The 18,147-nt window shown below is 52.8% G+C and overlaps 1 protein-coding gene across 3 annotated transcripts in view; it reads right to left on the minus strand.

Annotated features, from left to right (window-relative positions):
• STK11IP (serine/threonine kinase 11 interacting protein) overlaps positions 1–18,147 on the minus strand; it is a 44,993-nt gene that overhangs the window by 10,460 nt on the left and 16,386 nt on the right. For all 3 annotated transcript variants that reach the window (XM_075317129.1, XM_075317132.1, XM_075317131.1), the window contains exons 14-18: positions 17,405–17,791; positions 17,084–17,280; positions 16,703–16,813; positions 1,826–2,015; positions 215–514 (exon numbers count right to left, since the gene is read on the minus strand). In XM_075317129.1, coding sequence (XP_075173244.1) covers positions 215–514; positions 1,826–2,015; positions 16,703–16,813; positions 17,084–17,280; positions 17,405–17,791 — 1,185 coding nt within the window. The remainder of the gene's footprint in view (positions 1–214; positions 515–1,825; positions 2,016–16,702; positions 16,814–17,083; positions 17,281–17,404; positions 17,792–18,147) is intronic.

An 18,147-nucleotide genomic window follows, 5' to 3' on the forward strand; every position in this document is an offset into this window, starting at 1 on the left:
ATCCCCCCCCAATATACGGTCACATACAGGTGGGTACTGGACTACATCCCCCCCCAATATACGGTCACATACAGGTGGGTACTGGACTACATCCCCCCCAGTATACGGTCACATACAGGTGGGTACTGGACTACATCCCCCCAGTACACGGTCACATACAGGTGGGTACTGGACTACACCCCCCAGTTTCCATCTCTCCCATTACACCACTTACTTGGACTGACGTCCTGGAGAAGTGCACTGTCTTCTTTTGAGGACGGGGTTCCTGTCCCGGACTTGTATTCGGGGGTACCCTGCCCGCTTCTGATGCTGATGTCCACGTCGTCGTGAAACTTGATGGAGCAGCTCCCACTCCCCGAGCTCCCACTTTCCTCTTCGCCCTCCCCTACAAAAAAGGACTTTTGCTTCTCATCCGTGGAGCCTTCTGGTGACTGCTGGGCACTGGCCTCTCCACTGTGGGGCTGCGGAGCCAGGATAACATGGAAGCTCCCGCAGGACGGGCAGCCAGTGTTATCTACAAACCAGGAGGGAAAGAGTCAGCAGCCTATAAAACAAGCGGGCACGACGGCAGCACTGCAGGCACGACGGCAGCACCGCAGGCACGACGGCAGCACCGCAGGCACGACGGCAGCACCGCAGGCACGACGGCAGCACCGCAGGCACGACGGCAGCACCGCAGGCACGACGGCAGCACCGCACCTGCTCCCACCCTCATACACGGGGTGCAGAACGTGCTCTCGAAAAGCTAAAACTGTGTGCCCCTACTAAATGACTGACGGGAATAACGTGATCAAGACCAAATGACTGGAGGGGTTTAGCATTTTTATTATCCACCATTTCAAAAATCAAATTTTAGTTTATTTTTCCATCATTGCAGCCGTATAAGGACTTATTTTGTGAGATCATTTGCATCTTTTAATGACACCATTTGAGTGCCCAGTACTCGTAACTAGTGATGAGCGGGCACTACCATGCTCAGTACTCATAACCGGGCACTACCATGCTCGGGTGCTCAGTACTGGTAACTAGTGATGAGTGGGCACTACCATGCTCGGGTGCTTGGTACTGGTAACAAGCTGTCAGACGCTCGGATGGGTGCAACTAGTATATTGAGTATAATGTAAGTCAGTGAGGAACTTGAGCATTTTTCCGGAAGATCTTCCATTATACTTGGTACATGAGTCAAGCCCATCCGAGCATCTGACACCTTGTTACGAGTACTGAGCACCCGAGCATGGTAGTGCCCGCTCATCACTAGTTACCACTACTGAGCACCTGAGCATGGTAGTGCTCGCTCATCACTAGTTACGAGGACAGAGCACCCGAGCATGGTAGTGCCCGCTCATCCCTGGTTACGAGTACCGAGCACCCGAGCATGGTAGTGCCCGCTCATCACTAGTTACGAGGACAGAGCACCCGAGCATGGTAGTGCCCGCTCATCACTAGTTACGAGGACAGAGCACCCGAGCATGGTAGTGCCCACTCATCACTAGTTACCTGTATAGAGCACCCGAGCATGGTAGTGCCCGCTCACCACTAGTTACGTGTATAGAGCACCCGAGCATGGTAGTGCCCGCTCATCACTAGTACAGAGCATGGCGGTGCAAGCTTTTCACTAGTGAATGTCATTGGTGCCGCTCGCCGCTGATATAGAAGTCTATGGCTCCTGATAACCCCGTTAAGTAAATGGGATTGAGCAGTAATAGGCAGACAATGACTGAGCGGCGCGGAGCTTGGCAGATAGTTATGGCTGTGCACCATTCTTCAGAAAGCAGATCAGTGAATAAACACCGGCAAGTCATCCTATGCACAGTGCGGCGGTCACCTGCGGGGCTGTCGGGGATGTCGTCCTCGGCCGCTCGCTCGGTGCCGGGTCCCGGGATGACCCCGCTCTCCTCCGGTTTGCTGAATTCGGTTTTGCACTTCAGACACTGTAACGTGGGAGGACCCGGGTCTTCCGCAGCGGAGGACTTCAGATTCTCCTCCAGGGCCGGACGCAGCAGGTCAAGAAGAGTCTGAAACACGAACACACAAGAGATGAGCGGACGAGGATCGCTGTGCTGCACGGCATTGTGGGAGATGTAGTGGTAATAAAAGGACGAGCACATCTCGAAAAAGACCAAGACTACATTCTATATACAGGTGACCACAGCCCGGAGAGCAGCTTTGGCTGTGACTAGAGACAATCGGCATGCACGTGTGATTGATGAGACACCTGCAAGTTAAATTTTTTTTTATAGAAGAATCCATAAAATTTCAAGCTAAAAACGAAAAGCTATGCCCCCCTGTGCGGTGGGGAGGGGGGGAGGGGAAGGGGGGGTGGATATCGGGTCAGGACCGGTCCAGATGTGACAAGAAACATCTTCTGCGCAATTAGGCAGCTGAAGTCAGCGGCCGGCGATGGGACAAGTCACCACCTGCAGAGAGGAGACAGGGCCGAGCAGCAGACGGAAGCTATCCGGAGAATAAAGAGCCGGCTCCACCCAAACAATCCGGGAATTTCACCTCCGAGCGTCCACTCCTAGATTATACAGTCATGGCCGAAAGTCTTGGCCGCCCTGACACGCTTCCGGAAAATTATTGCAATTACACATTTTGTTTTGTATGTTTGTTTTCTGTGTGTGTATATTGGAACAACATAAAACCGCAACCGTTAAAAAAAAAAAAAAAAAAATCATCAAAAAAATAAATAAATAAATAAATTTGACAATTTAACACAAAACAAAATATGGGCTGCGCAAAATTATTGGCACCCTCAACTTACTATTTGGTTGCACCTTTTACCCTTTGGAATATAACTGCCATCAGGTGTCTGTCCCCGTCCACAGCTTCTTCCTCCTCTCACCCGGAATCTCGGACTCTTCTGTATATATGTCTCCAGGTCTCTCACATCTGAAGGAGTCTTCTCTTCTCTAATCTCTTCTCAACAGGGAATTTTCAGATCTCGCCACAAGTATCAATTGGATTTAAATCTGGACTCATTGCGGCCTCTTCAGATCTCTCCAGCGTTTTGTTTCCATCCATTTCTGGGGCTTCTTGAAGTGTTTGGGGTCATTGTCCTGCTGGAGACCCCTGACCTAGAACACACCCCAGCTTTATGACACTGGGCACTGCATTTTCACTCAGGATCCTTTGGCATCTTCAGATTTCATGATGTCTTACACACCGTCAATACCCCCCCAGTACCCCCCCAGTGTCAGAGGCAGAAAAACAACCCCAAACATCTTCGACCTCCACCATGTGTGACTGTAGGGCCTGTTATTTACTTTGTAGGCCTCATTCTGCTTTCGGTAAACAGTAGAATGATGTGATTTACCAAAATCCTCTATTCTTGGTCTCATCTGTCCACAAGATGCTTTCCCAGAAGGATTCTGGTTACTCGCGTACATTGTTTATTTTCCCCTGTGTCAGCAGTGGGGTCCTCCTGGGTCTCCTCCATAGCGTTTCATCCAGATGTGGATGGATAGTTTCCACTGACACTGATGACCTGACCCTGCATAACAGCTTAACTTTCTTTGTATTTTGATTGGGGCTTATCCACCATCCGGACTATCCTGCGTTACAACCTTTCATCAATTTTTCATTGCCATTCACATCCAGGGAGATTAACTACAGTGCCATAGGTTTTCAACTTCTTGATTATGTTGTACATCGTGGACAAAGGAACATTAAGATCTCTGGAGATGGACTTGTTTCCTTGAGATTGTGGATATTTTTCAACAATTTTGGTTCTCAAATCCTCAGACAGTTCGCTTCTTCTCTTTCTGGTCTCCATGCTTCGTGTAGCACACACAGACACAATGCAAAGATTGAGTCAACTTCTCCCCTTTTTATCTGGTTTCAGGAGTGATTTTCATATTGCCCGCACCTGTCACAGGTGAGTTTGAATGAGAAGCACATACTTGAAATAAAAGGCGTTTACCCACAATTTTGGAAAGGAACCAACAAATTTTGTCCGACCCATTTTTGGTGTGGTGTGTGAAATTATGTCCAATTTGCCTTTTTTCTGTTTCTCCAATATACACAAAGAAATAAAACAGGTGTATAAGAAAATGTGTAACTGCAATAATTTTCTGGGATAAATACTTCATTTTCTGGGTGCCAACACTGTCAGCCATGACTGTAAATAGAATTCAACTACAAGAAAAATGGAGTCACTGTGTACATATATTACATTAGTGATCCCGAGTTACCTCCTGTATTATCCTCCAGAGCTGCACTCACCATTCTGCTGGTGCAGTCACTGTGTATATATATTACTGATCCTGAGTTACCTCCTGTATCATACTCCAGAGCTGCACTCACCATTCTGCTGGTGCAGTCACTGTGTACATACATTACTTATCCTGAGTTACATCTTAAGAGTTCAGCAACTACGAAGGGAATTTTGTTTACTTACCGTAAATTCCTTTTCTTCTAGCTCTAATTGGGAGACCCAGACAATTGGGTGTATAGGCTATGCCTCCGGAGGCCGCACAAAGTATTACACTTAAAAGTGTAAAGCCCCTCCCCTTCTGCCTATACACCCCCCGTGCTCCCACGGGCTCCTCAGTTTTGGTGCAAAAGCAAGAAGGAGGAAAAAGAAGTATAAACTGGTTTAAAGTAACTTCAATCCGAAGGAATATCGGAGAACTGAAACCATTCAACATGAACAACATGTGTACACAAAAAACAGGGGCGGGTGCTGGGTCTCCCAATTGGAGCTAGAAGAAAAGGAATTTACGGTAAGTAAACAAAATTCCCTTCTTCTTTGTCGCTCCATTGGGAGACCCAGACAATTGGGACGTCCAAAAGCAGTCCCTGGGTGGGTAAAATAATACCTCGTAAGAGAGCCGTAAAACGGCCTCTTCCTACAGGTGGGCAACCGCCGCCTGAAGGACTCGCCTACCTAGGCTGGCATCCGCCGAAGCATAGGTATGCACCTGATAGTGTTTCGTGAAAGTGTGCAGGCTCGACCAGGTAGCCGCCTGACACACCTGCTGAGCCGTAGCCTGGTGCCTCAAAGCCCAGGACGCGCCCACGGCTCTGGTAGAATGGGCCTTCAGCCCTGAGGGAACCGGAAGCCCAGCCGAACGGTAGGCTTCGAGAATTGGCTCCTTGATCCACCGAGCCAAGGTTGATTTGGAAGCCTGTGACCCTTTACGCTGGCCAGCGACAAGGACAAAGAGTGCATCCAAGCGGCGCAGGGGCGCCGTACGAGAAATGTAGAGTCTGAGTGCTCTCACCAGATCTAACAAGTGCAAATCCTTTTCACATTGGTGAACTGGATGAGGACAAAAAGAAGGTAAGGAGATATCCTGATTGAGATGAAAGGGGGATACCACCTTAGGGAGAAATTCCGGAACCGGACGCAGCACCACCTTGTCCTGGTGAAACACCAGGAAAGGGGCTTTGCATGACAGCGCTGCTAGCTCAGACACTCTCCTAAGTGAAGTGACTGCTACTAGAAAAACCACTTTCTGCGAAAGGCGTGAGAGAGAAATATCTCTCATTGGCTCGAATGGTGGTTTCTGAAGAACCATCAGCACCCTGTTCAGATCCCAGGGTTCTAACGGCCGCTTGTAAGGAGGAACGATGTGACAAACCCCCTGCAGGAACGTGCGTACCTGTGGAAGTCTGGCTAGGCGCTTCTGGAAAAACACAGAGAGCGCTGAAACTTGTCCCTTAAGGGAGCCGAGCGACAAACCCTTTTCCAGTCCAGATTGAAGGAAGGACAGAAAAGTGGGCAAGGCAAAAGGCCAGGGAGAAAAACCCTGAGCAGAGCACCACGACAGGAAAATTTTCCACGTCCTGTGGTAGATCTTGGCGGACGTTTGTTTCCTAGCCTGTCTCATAGTGGCAATGACGTCTTGAGATAATCCTGAAGACGCTAGGATCCAGGACTCAATGGCCACACAGTCAGGTTGAGGGCCGCAGAATTCAGATGGAAAAACGGCCCTTGAGATAGCAAGTCTGGTCGGTCTGGTAGTGCCCACGGTTGGCCGACCGTGAGATGCCACAGATCCGGGTACCACGACCGCCTCGGCCAGTCTGGAGCGACGAGGATGACGCGGCGGCAGTCGGCCCTGATCTTGCGTAACACTCTGGGCAACAGTGCCAGCGGAGGAAACACATAAGGGAGCTGAAACTGCGACCAATCCTGAACTAAGGCGTCTGCCGCCAGAGCTCTGGGATCTTGAGACCGTGCCATGAACGCCGGTACCTTGTTGTTGTGCCGGGACGCCATGAGGTCGACGTCCGGGACCCCCCAGCGGCAACAGATCTCCTGAAACACGTCCGGGTGAAGGGACCATTCCCCTGCGTCCATGCCCTGGCGACTGAGATAATCTGCTTCCCAGTTTTCCACGCCTGGGATGTGAACTGCGGATATGGTGGAGGCCGTGGCTTCCACCCACATCAAAATCCGCCGGACTTCCTGGAAGGCTTGCCGACTGCGTGTGCCGCCTTGGTGGTTGATGTATGCCACCGCTGTGGAATTGTCCGACTGAATTCTGAACTGCTTGCCTTCCAGCCACTGCTGGAACGCTTTCAGGGCAAGATACACTGCCCGTATTTCCAGAACATTGATCTGAAGCGAGGACTCTTGCTGGGTCCACGTACCCTGAGCCCTGTGGTGGAGAAAAACCGCTCCCCACCCTGACAGACTCGCGTCCGTCGTGACCACCTCCCAGGATGGGGGTAGGAAGGATTTCCCCTTCGATAATGAAGTGGGAAGAAGCCACCACCGAAGGGAAGCTTTGGTCGCCTGCGAGAGGGAGACGTTCCTGTCGAGGGACGTCGGCTTCCTGTCCCATTTGCGTAGGATGTCCCATTGAAGAGGACGCAGGTGAAACTGCGCAAAAGGAACTGCCTCCATTGCTGCCACCATCTTCCCCAGGAAGTGCATGAGGCGCCTCAAGGGGTGTGACTGGCCTTGAAGGAGAGATTGTACCCCTGTCTGTAGTGACCGCTGCTTGATCAGCGGAAGCTTCACTATCGCTGAGAGGGTATGAAACTCCATGCCAAGGTATGTGAGCGATTGGGCCGGTGTCAGATTTGACTTTGGAAAATTGATGATCCACCCGAAACTCTGGAGAGTCTCCAGGGTAGCGTCGAGGCTGTGTTGGCATGCCTCTTGAGAGGGTGCCTTGATCAGGAGATCGTCCAAGTAAGGGATCACCGAGTGACCCTGAAAGTGGAGGACCGCTACTACAGTAGCCATAACCTTGGTGAAAACCCGTGGGGCTGTTGCCAGGCCGAACGGCAGTGCCACGAACTGCAGGTGTTCGTTTTCTATGGCGAAGCGCAAGAAGCGCTGGTGCTCTGGAGCAATCGGTACGTGGAGATAAGCATCTTTGATATCGATCGATGCAAGGAAATCTCCTTGGGACATTGAGGCGATGACGGAGCGGAGGGATTCCATCCGGAACCGCCTGGTCTTTACGTGTTTGTTGAGAAGTTTCAGGTCCAGGACAGGACGGAAAGACCCGTCCTTCTTTGGGACCACAAACAAGTTGGAGTAAAAACCGTGGCCCTGTTGCTGAAGAGGAACAGGGACCACCACTCCTTCTGCCTTCAGAGTGCCCAGCGCCTGCAGAAGAGCCTCGGCTCGCTCGGGAGGCGGGGATGACCTGAAGAATCGAGTCGGGGGACGAGAGGTGAACTCTATCTTGTAACCGTGAGACAGAATGTCTCTCACCCAACGGTCTTTTACCCGTGGCAGCCAGGCGTCGCAAAAGCGGGAGAGCCTGCCACCGACCGAAGATGCGGAGTGAGGAGGCCGAAAGTCATGAGGAAGCCGCTTTGGTAGCGGCACCTCCGGTGGCCTTTTTAGGACGTGACTTAGACCGCCATGCGTCAGAGTTCCTTTGATCTTTCTGAGGCCTTTTGGACGAGGAGAATTGGGACCTGCCCGCGCCCCGAAAGGACCGAAACCTCGACTGCCCCTTCCTCTGTTGGGGTATGTTCGGTTTGGGCTGGGGTAAGGATGTATCCTTTCCCTTGGATTGTTTGATGATTTCATCCAAACGCTCGCCAAACAATCGGTCGCCAGAAATTGGCAAACTGGTTAAGCGCCTTTTGGAAACAGAATCTGCCTTCCATTCCCGTAGCCACAAGGTCCTGCGGAGTACCACCGAATTGGCGGCTGCAACCGCCGTACGGCTCGCAGAGTCCAGGACAGCATTAATAGCGTAAGATGCAAATGCCGACGTCTGAGTGGTTATGGACGCCACCTGTGGCGCGGACGTGCGTGTGGCTGCGTCAATTTGCGCTTGACCTGCTGAGATAGCTTGTAGCGCCCATACGGCTGCGAACGCTGGGGCAAAAGAAGCGCCGATAGCTTCATAGATGGATTTCAACCCGAGCTCCATCTGCCTGTCAGTGGCATCTTTGAGTGAAGCCCCATCTTCCACTGCAAGTATGGATCTAGCTGCCAGTCTGGAGATTGGAGGATCCACTTTGGGACACTGAGCCCAACTTTTGACCACGTCAGGGGGAAAAGGATAACGTGTATCCTTAAGGCGCTTAGAAAAACGCTTATCTGGACAAGCATGGTGATTCTGGACTGCCTCTCTGAAATCAGAGTGGTCCAGAAACATACTCGGTGTACGCTTGGGAAAACTGAAACGGAATTTCTCCTGCTGAGAAGCCGACTCCTCTACTGGAGGAGCTGAGGGAGAAGAAGGGAATTTTGTTACTTACCGTAAATTCCTTTTCTTCTAGCTCCTATTGGGAGACCCAGACGATTGGGTGTATAGCTACTGCCTCCGGAGGCCACACAAAGCATTACACTAAAAAGTGTAAGGCCCCTCCCCTTCTGGCTATACACCCCCAGTGGGATCACTGGCTCACCAGTTTTAGTGCAAAAGCAAGAAGGAGGAAAGCCAATAACTTGGTTAAACAAATTCACTCCGAGTAACATCGGAGAACTGAAAAACCGTTCAACATGAACAACATGTGTACCCGAAAAAACCCAAAAATCCCGAAGGACAACAGGGCGGGTGCTGGGTCTCCCAATAGGAGCTAGAAGAAAAAGAATTTACGGTAAGTAACAAAATTCCCTTCTTCTTCGGCGCTCCATTGGGAGACCCAGACGATTGGGACGTCCAAAAGCTGTCCCTGGGTGGGTAAAGAAATACCTTATGTTAGAGCTGCGAAGACAGCCCTCCCCTACGGGGAGGCAACTGCCGCCTGCAAGACTCTTCTACCTAGGCTGGCGTCCGCCGAAGCATAGGTATGCACCTGATAATGTTTGGTGAAAGTGTGCAGACTCGACCAGGTAGCTGCCTGGCACACCTGTTGAGCCGTAGCCTGGTGTCGCAATGCCCAGGACGCACCCCCGGCTCTGGTAGAATGGGCCTTCAGCCCTGATGGAACCGGAAGCCCAGCAGAACGGTAGGCTTCAAGAATTGGTTCTTTGATCCATCGAGCCAGGGTGGCTTTGGAAGCCTGCGACCCTTTGCGCTTACCAGCGACAAGGACAAAGAGTGCATCGGAGCGGCGCAGGGGCGCCGTGCGGGAAATGTAGATTCTGAGTGCTCTCACCAGATCTAACAAATGTAAATTCTTCTCATACCGATGAACTGCATGAGGACAAAAAGAAGGCAAAGAGATATCCTGATTAAGATGAAAAGAGGATACCACCTTCGGGAGAAACTCCTGAATGGGGCGCAGCACTACCTTGTCCTGGTGGAAGACCAGGAAAGGAGCCTTGGATGACAGCGCTGCTAGCTCAGACACTCTCCGAAGAGATGTGATCGCTACCAGAAAAGCCACTTTCTGTGATAGTCTAGAAAGTGAAACCTCCCTCAGAGGCTCGAAGGGCGGCTTCTGGAGGGCAACTAGTACCCTGTTCAGATCCCATGGATCTAACGGCCGCTTGTACGGGGGCACAATATGACAAACCCCCTGCCGGAACGTGCGCACCTTAGGAAGTCGTGCTAGACGCTTTTGAAAAAAGACGGATAGTGCCGAGACTTGCCCTTTAAGGGAGCCGAGCGACAAACCTTTTTCTAACCCAGATTGCAGGAAAGAAAGAAAGGTAGGCAATGCAAAAGGCCAGGGAGACACTCCCTGAGCAGAGCACCAGGATAAGAATATGCTCCACGTTCTGTGGTAGATCTTAGCGGACGTGGGCTTCCTAGCCTGTCCCATGGTGGCAACGACCCCTTGGGATAATCCTGAAGACCCTAGGATCCAGGACTCAATGGCCACACAGTCAGGTTCAAGGCCGCAGAATTCCGATGGAAAAACGGCCCTTGGGACAGTAAGTCTGGTCGGTCTGGTAGTGCCGACGGTTGGCCGACCGTGAGATGCCACAGATCCGGATACCACGCCCTCCTTGGCCAGTCTGGGGCGACGAGTATGACGCGGCTGCAGTCGGATCTGATCTTGCGTAGCACTCTGGGCAAGAGTGCCAGAGGTGGAAACACATAAGGGAGCCGGAACTGCGACCAATCTTGCACTAAGGCGTCTGCCGCCAGAGCTCTGTGATCGCGAGACCGTGCTATGAAGGTTGGGACCTTGTTGTTGTGCCTGGACGCCATTAGGTCGACGTCCGGCCTTCCCCAGCGGCTACAGATTTCCTGAAACACGTCCGGGTGAAGGGACCATTCCCCTGCGTCCATGCCCTGGCGGCTGAGGAAGTCTGCTTCCCAGTTTTCTACGCCGGGGATGTGAACTGCGGATACGGTGGAGGCCGTGGCTTCCACCCACATCAGAATCCGCCGGACTTCCTGGAAGGCTTGCCGACTGCGTGTCCCTCCTTGGAGATTGATGTATGCCACCGCTGTGGAGTTGTCCGACTGAAGTCGGATCTGCTTTCCTTCCAGCCACTGCTGGAAGGCTAGTAGGGCAAGATACACTGCTCTGATTTCCAGAACATGGATCTGAAGGGTGGACTCCTGCTGAGTCCACGTACCCTGAGCCCTGTGGTGGAGAAAAACTGCTCCCCACCCTGACAGACTCGCGTCTGTCGTGACTACCGCCCAAGACGGTGGTAGGAAGGATCTTCCCTGTGATAATGAGGTGGGAAGAAGCCACCATTGCAGAGAGTCCTTCTGTGAAAAGGATACTTTCTTGTTCAGGGATGTTGACTTCCCGTCCCATTGGCGGAGAATGTCCCAATAAGAGGACGCAGATGAAACTGCGCAAACGGAACCGCCTCCATTGCCGCCACCAACTTCCCGAGGAAGTGCATGAGGCGTCTTAAGGAGTGCGACTGACCTTGACGGAGAGTCTGCACCCCAGTCTGTAGTGACCGCTGCTTGTCCAGCGGAAGCTTCACTAGCGCTGAGAGGGTATGAAACACCATGCCAAGATACGTTAGTGATTGGGTCGGTGACAGGTTTGACTTTGCGAAGTCGATGATCCACCCGAACGTCTGGAGAGTCTCCAGCGCAACATTCAGGCTAAGTTGGCATGCCTCTTGAGAGGGTGCCTAGACAAGTAGATCGTCCAAGTAAGGGATCACTCCCTGTGAGAGCAAGACTGCTACCACTGCCGCCATGACCTTGGTGAACACCCGTGGGGCTGTCGCCAGACCGAATGGCAGAGCTACGAACTGAAGATGGTCGTCTCCCAGCACGAAACGTAGAAAACATTGGTGCTCTGTAGCAATCGGCACGTGGAGATAAGCATCTTTGATGTCTATTGATGCTAGGAAATATCCTTGAGACATTGAGGCAATGACGGAGCGGAGGGTTTCATCCGGAACCGCCTGGCCTCCACGTGCTTGTTGAGCAGTTTTAGGTCCAGAACGGAACGGAAAGAGCCATCCTTTTTTGGCACCACAACCAGATTGGAGGAAAACCGTGTCTTGTTCCTGAAGAGGAACAGGGATTACCACTCCTTCTGCCTGCAGAAGAGCATCGGCTCGGTGGGGACGTTCTGAAGAATCGAGTCGGAGGACGAGAACAGAACCCTGTCCTGTGCACGTGGGCACAATGTCCCTCACCCACCGGTCTGTGACCTGTGGCAGCTAAATGTCGCAAAGGCGAGCGAGTCTGCCATCAACCGCGGATGCGGAGAGATGAGAGAGCTGAGAGTCATGAGGAGACCGCCTTGGTAGCGGTTCCTCCGGCTGCCTTCCTTGGGCGTGATTGAGCCCCCGGAAACTGAGCCCCTGAGGCTTTTCAGCTCTTTTGGACGAGGACAATTGGGACCTGCCCGAGCTTGGGAAGGACCGAAACCTCGACTGTCCTTCCAGGACAGCATTAATAGGGTAAGTCGCAATGCAGACATTGCGAGGTTACGGACGCCCCTGCGGCACAAATGTACATATGCTCAAGACCAGCTGTGCAAGAACAGCTGAAAAGCTTAGGGTGCCCATACGGCTGTAAATGCCGGAGCAACCGACACGCCGATAGCCTCATAGACAGACGTCAACCAGAGTCCATCTGTCTGGTATCTTTAAGTGAAGTCCCATCTCCACTGCAACTATAGCTCTAGCCGCAAGCCTGGAGATTGGAGAATCCACCTTTGGACCCTGGGTCCCACGCTTGACCACGTCAGGGGGAAAAGGATAACGTGTATCCTTAATACGTTTGGAGAAAACGCTTATCTGGTAAGCGTGGTGTTCCTGGACTGCTTCTCTGAAGTCAGCGTGGCCAGAAAAATACTCAATCTACGTTTGAGCTACTGAAATGGGACTTCTCCTGCTGTGAAGCTGACTCCTCCGCTGGGGGAGCTGAGGGAGCAATCTCCAACATTCCATTGATGGACGCTATAGGATCATTCCTTATGGCGTCACCCTCCGGTGTATCCGGATTGAGAGCGTTGTCAGGATCAAAGTCCTGATCAGCTACGTCTGCCTTATCATACAGAGAGCCTCCTGGGACCCCCCCCCCGGAGCACCGATTTTATTCCCAATGAGGGTGGCCAGGGAGCAATGATCCAGATTGCCCGTGGCCTGTCCGGACTGCAAGTCTCTATCCCATTGCAACTCCATCCCTGTCCTTGGACAGGGTTGACAGGTGGTTCCTTTGGCCACGTCTAGTAGAGACCCCGGCTGACCAAGTGCTCCAGGGGAGCATTGCACACAATGGGGTTCAGTGCCGTGGAACAGTATCACATGCAGTAAAAACAGCATCGAAAGCCCGAGTTGCTTATATGCTGCTGCCGACTAGCCATCTAGGACATAGCCAAGAATGGCGACCGTACAATGCAATGTATAGCATACAAGCATAAAGTACAATGAACACTGCAGCACATGCAATACAAGCAGCATAGAAAGCCTGTGCCTTGGCACCCCTGCTTTTCTGCTGCTGTAGACTAGCCATCTAGGGGAATATAGCCCAGAATATCGACCATACAGTGCAATGTATAGCATACAAGCATAAGTACAAATGAACACTGCAACCCCTGCAATACAAGCAGCATAGAAAAAACCTGTGCCTCAGCACCCCTGCTTTTCTGCTGCTGTAGTCTAGTCATTCTAGGCGAAAATAGCCCAGACTAGCGACTGTACAGTGCAGTGTATAGCATACAAGCATAAATACACATGAACACTTCAGTACATGCCATACAAGCAGCATAGAAAGCCTGTGCCTTAGCACCCCTGCTTTCCTGCTGCTGATGTGTCGCCATCTAAGAGGGCATATAGCCAAAAATAGCGACCTATGCAGTGTAAGCATAAAAATACAAATGGACAACTGCGGTATTTAGTGGGGTCAGCACTTCAGGTGCCGCTTACCGCCCGCCTATAAGCGGGTGTGTGGTCGCCCTAGTCCTGTGCCTGGTCGCCCAGAGTCCGATCTCTCAGCTCGGACTGCAGGAATGGCTGCCGGCGTCCTTCTCCCGCTCGTGTGAGTAGGGGCGGGCCGTGGGCGTGCCCCCAAGTCAGAGCGGGAAACCGGCGTCCCACAGTGTCCAGTGAGAGGGCTGGAGCATGTAAATAAGGCTCCAGCCCTCGGCGCTGCTGATTGTACAGCGTCTCTCCCGTACCCTGATTGACAGGGTGGGGGCGGGAACGAAGCGGAGCTAGGCCGCAAAAGCCGGGGACTGGATTTATAAGCGCCGCCGCCGTAAAAGCGCGGTCGGCGCTAAGTCCCCGGCGCACTACAAGTCCCAGCCGCGCCGCCGCTCCCGGAGCGTCCGGCGCGGTAGTTCCCCATACATAAAGTCACTCAGCTAGGCTATAGTGACTGTAACCCTTTACTGTCCCCGGCGCACTAGCACACCCAGCAAGTCTGGAGTGTGCTGTGCCTGTGTGTACGGGGACACAGAGTACCTGAATGGTGCAGGGCCATGTCCCTGAACGGTACCCAGCTCCGTATCCAGCAGGTTCAATGGGTCTGTGGATGGAGCCCGGCCTCAGGGCTTTGGGGCCGGTAAGATCCCACTTTCTCAGAGCCCCTCAGGGGGATGTGGAAGGAAAACAGCATGTGGGCTCCAGCCGCCGTACCAGCAATAGGTACCTCAACCTTACAAACCACAAGTGGGGTGAGAAGGGAGCATGCTGGGGGCCCTAGTATGGGCCCTCTTTTCTTCCATCCGATATAGTCAGCAGCTACTGCTGACTAAACAGTGGAGCTATGCGTGGATGTCTGACCTCCTTCGCACAAAGCAGAAAACTGGTGAGCCAGTGATCCCACTGGGGGTGTATAGCCAGAAGGGGAGGGGCCTTACACTTTTTAGTGTAATGCTTTGTGTGGCCTCCGGAGGCAGTAGCTATACACCCAATCGTCTGGGTCTCCCAATGGAGCGCCGAAGAAATATCCAACATACGATTGATGGACGCAATAAGGCCGTTCACTATGGCGTCCCCTTCAGGTGTATCAAGATTGAGAGCGGCCTCAGGATCAGAATCCTGATCAGCTGTCTCCGCATCATCAACTAGAGATTCCCCCCCCTCTGAGACCCTGCACAATATGATGATGTCGAGGGAAAATCTAAGCGAGCTCGCTTAGTCGGTCTGGGGCTGGGGTCTGTGTCAGAACCCTCAGCCTGGGATCCATGAGATACCCCGGGAGGACATTGTTGGTCCAGCTGAGGTGGGCCAGGGAACAAAGATTCAACAGAGTCCCTGTGCTGAGATACCGGCCTGGACTGCAAGGCTTCCAGTATCTTAGCCATAGTCTCAGAGAGTTTTGCAAACTCCGTCCCTGTCACCTGAACAGTGTTAGCAGGTGGCTCCCCCTGGGCCCCTCTTAGCAGAGGCTCCGGCTGAGTAAGTGCCACAGGGGCCGAACAGTGCACACAATGAGGGTCAGTGGAACCTGCCGGTAGCGGGGTCATACATGCGGCGCAGGCAACATAATAAGCCTGTGTTTTGGCACCCCTGCCTTTCGTGGGCGCCATGCTATTATCTTCCCTGAGTAACACAATAGGGTATATAGCCAGAAATCAACTGTGCACCATACAGTGTAAAACATATATACCATAAACATATAATGTTACACTACTGCACAATGGGGCTAGCACCACAGGTGCTGCTTACCACCCGCCTAAAGCGGTTGTGAGGCCACCAGAGTCCCTGCCTGGGTCTCCCAGACTTTGTCCCCCTCTGCTGCGTCCGAGGAGCTGACAGGAATGGCTGCCGGCGTCCTGAGGAGAGGAGGGAGCCGTGGGCGTGACCCAGAAAGAGCGGGAACTGGTGCCCGCACTGTGCACAGTGAGGGGGGTGGAGTATGCAAAGCATGCTCCAGCCCTCAGTGCTGCTCGTTCTGTGCAGCGTCCCGCCCTTCCCCTGCCTGTCAGGGCTGTGGGCGGGAGGAAAGGAAACTAGGCCGCAAAAAGCCGGGGACTCTAGTAATAAACGCGGCCGCCGTAAAAGCGCGGCCGGCGTGAAAGTCCCCGGCGCACAAGTCCCAGCCGCGCCGCAGTGTTTCCATGGCCGCGGCGGTCAGTGCGGCAGTCCCTATACATAAACACACTCAGCAACGCTGAGTGTGTAATGGCACATATTAACCCGGTCAGCGCCGTGGTCCCCGGTGCACTAGCACACCCAGCAAAGCTGGAGTGTTGCTGTGCGCGGTCCCCACCGGGATACAGAGTACCTCCAAGTAGCAGGGCCATGTCCCTGAACGATACCCGGCTCCTATCCAGCAGGCTCCACAGGAGTTGTGGATGAAGCACGGTCTCAGTGCCTGGAGACCGATAGGATCCCACTTCCACCAGAGCCCTAAGGGGGATGGGGAAGGAAAAACAGCATGTGGGCTCCAGCCTCCGTACCCGCAATGGATACCTCAACCTTACAACACCACCGACAAGAGTGGGGTGAGAAGGGAGCATGCTGGGGGCTCTATATGGGCCCACTTTTCTTCCATCCGACATGGTCAGCAGCTGCTGCTGACCAATCTGTGGAGCTGTGCGTGCGTGTCTGACCTCCTTCGCACAAAGCAAAAAACTGAGGAGCCCGTGGGAGCACGGGGGGTGTATAGGCAGAAGGGGAGGGGCTTAACACTTAAGTGTAATACTTTGTGCGGCCTCCGGAGGCATAGCCTATACACCCAATTGTCTGGGTCTCCCAATGGAGCGACAAAGAAAATTAAATTTCACCCCTTTCCTTTTACACTAAATATCCAGCCTTCCTCTGCCTCCTCCATTCATAGACTTAATAGCATGCCCCTTTAATATCCCTGTCTTCTCACTGCTGCCACTAGGGGGCGACTTGTATACACCGCTCTATGGATTCTATAGACCGGGGCAGAGGCTGCATAGAGATTGCCCCCTAGTGTTTGGCCAAGAATTGGGAAATCCCGTCTGGGCGCCCCGTTCTCACCGTCACGGAGATGTCCTTTGTATTGTCCAGCACCACGTAGCTCACGCACTGATCGTCTTTGCATATGGAGTGGAAGCTCAGCGTCAGTAGCGGCAGCTCTTGTTCTTCCCCCTGTATAAATACAGATCACAAAACAATCACCTTTATGTAAATCCGCTCTCCTCCAGAAGGGAGGAGTCTGCATCCGGGGCCGCCTTTTGGAGGGGGGCGCCCTGCAAGTCACTCCGCTTATGAGGCTGCTACCGCCAATAGGAAAGACTGGAGGCGGATTCCTCCCTCCCGGAGGAGCTACGTCCCCCTGTTCAGCATTGGCAGCAGGACTCGTATGTCGGCTCGATCTCTCCCATCAGGACCAGTGCCCCCCGTCCACCATGTACTCACGTTCCAGTCCCACGGTGTGGTGGTGGTCGTGATCTCCCGCAGGCAGCGCAGCTCCCTCCTGGCCAGCACCCGGCCACGCTCCAGATCGATTTCTATGAGATGCTGTTTTGATATGCGCAGGAAGATCCACGGCCAGTCCGGGTCACGCGGCTGTCCATCCACCACCGGGCACACAGTCACTGGGGTGCACCGAGCATCTGGGGAGGAACCGATAGATCACGTGACACAAAAACCTACCACCTATTGGCAGAGGGCCCGACCCGCCCTCATTGGCCCTGGTGGGATAGAGTCCTAGATGTGGGGTTTGTCCGCACGTCTCACCGTCTACAATGCCATCCTCTTCCTCCGGCTTCGTGCTGGCCTCCTGCGTCCGCCATAGACCATCCTCCAGAGCATCCTCGATCTTCTCCATTAACCTATCAGCGCCTTCCATGGTGGTGTCTTCCGGGCTGGGCGGCTTATCTGGGCTGGGGGTTGAGGTCTCAGCGGGTGGGTTGGCCGCTGTGGTGGATGTTTTTACGATGGTGGGATAGGTCAGGGCCAGATTGAAGAGCGGAGAGCGCCTGGTGATGTCAGGACTGTTGTTCGTGGGGTCGTCTTTCCGGAGCTCATACTCCAGGTGCGGCCGGTACTGCAGCCAGTCCACGCCAAACTGCTCCCGAAAACTGTCCGTGCGCTCAATGTCCTTCTGGTGCTGCAGGACGGAGACTGAAAAGGAGAGACAACACTTTAGTCATCCATGGACACTGTCCTAAGGAAAATCAGGAGAGAAGTCAAAACAACGGCACCATCAGGACACAGCTACGATCTGTGACTGGTCACAAGCAGCCATGTCCTTGTAATCAGGGACAACCCCTTTAAATAAAGCGGAAGACATAGTTGCACTGAAATAATAACGATAGCCAGTTTGTTGGTGATTTATTAAAAAAAAACAAAAAACTGATTGAAAGATTAAAAAGTTATGGATTTTGGAAAATAAAGATAAAAATTAAATAAAGTTTTAATGTCAATTTTTTTTTTTCTTTTTTATTTTGTTCCAGCCACCAGAGGGCGCAGATAACACT

The sequence above is a fragment of the Anomaloglossus baeobatrachus genome, chromosome 7, assembly GCF_048569485.1.
Source record: "Anomaloglossus baeobatrachus isolate aAnoBae1 chromosome 7, aAnoBae1.hap1, whole genome shotgun sequence".
Taxonomy (NCBI): Eukaryota; Metazoa; Chordata; class Amphibia; order Anura; family Aromobatidae; genus Anomaloglossus; species Anomaloglossus baeobatrachus.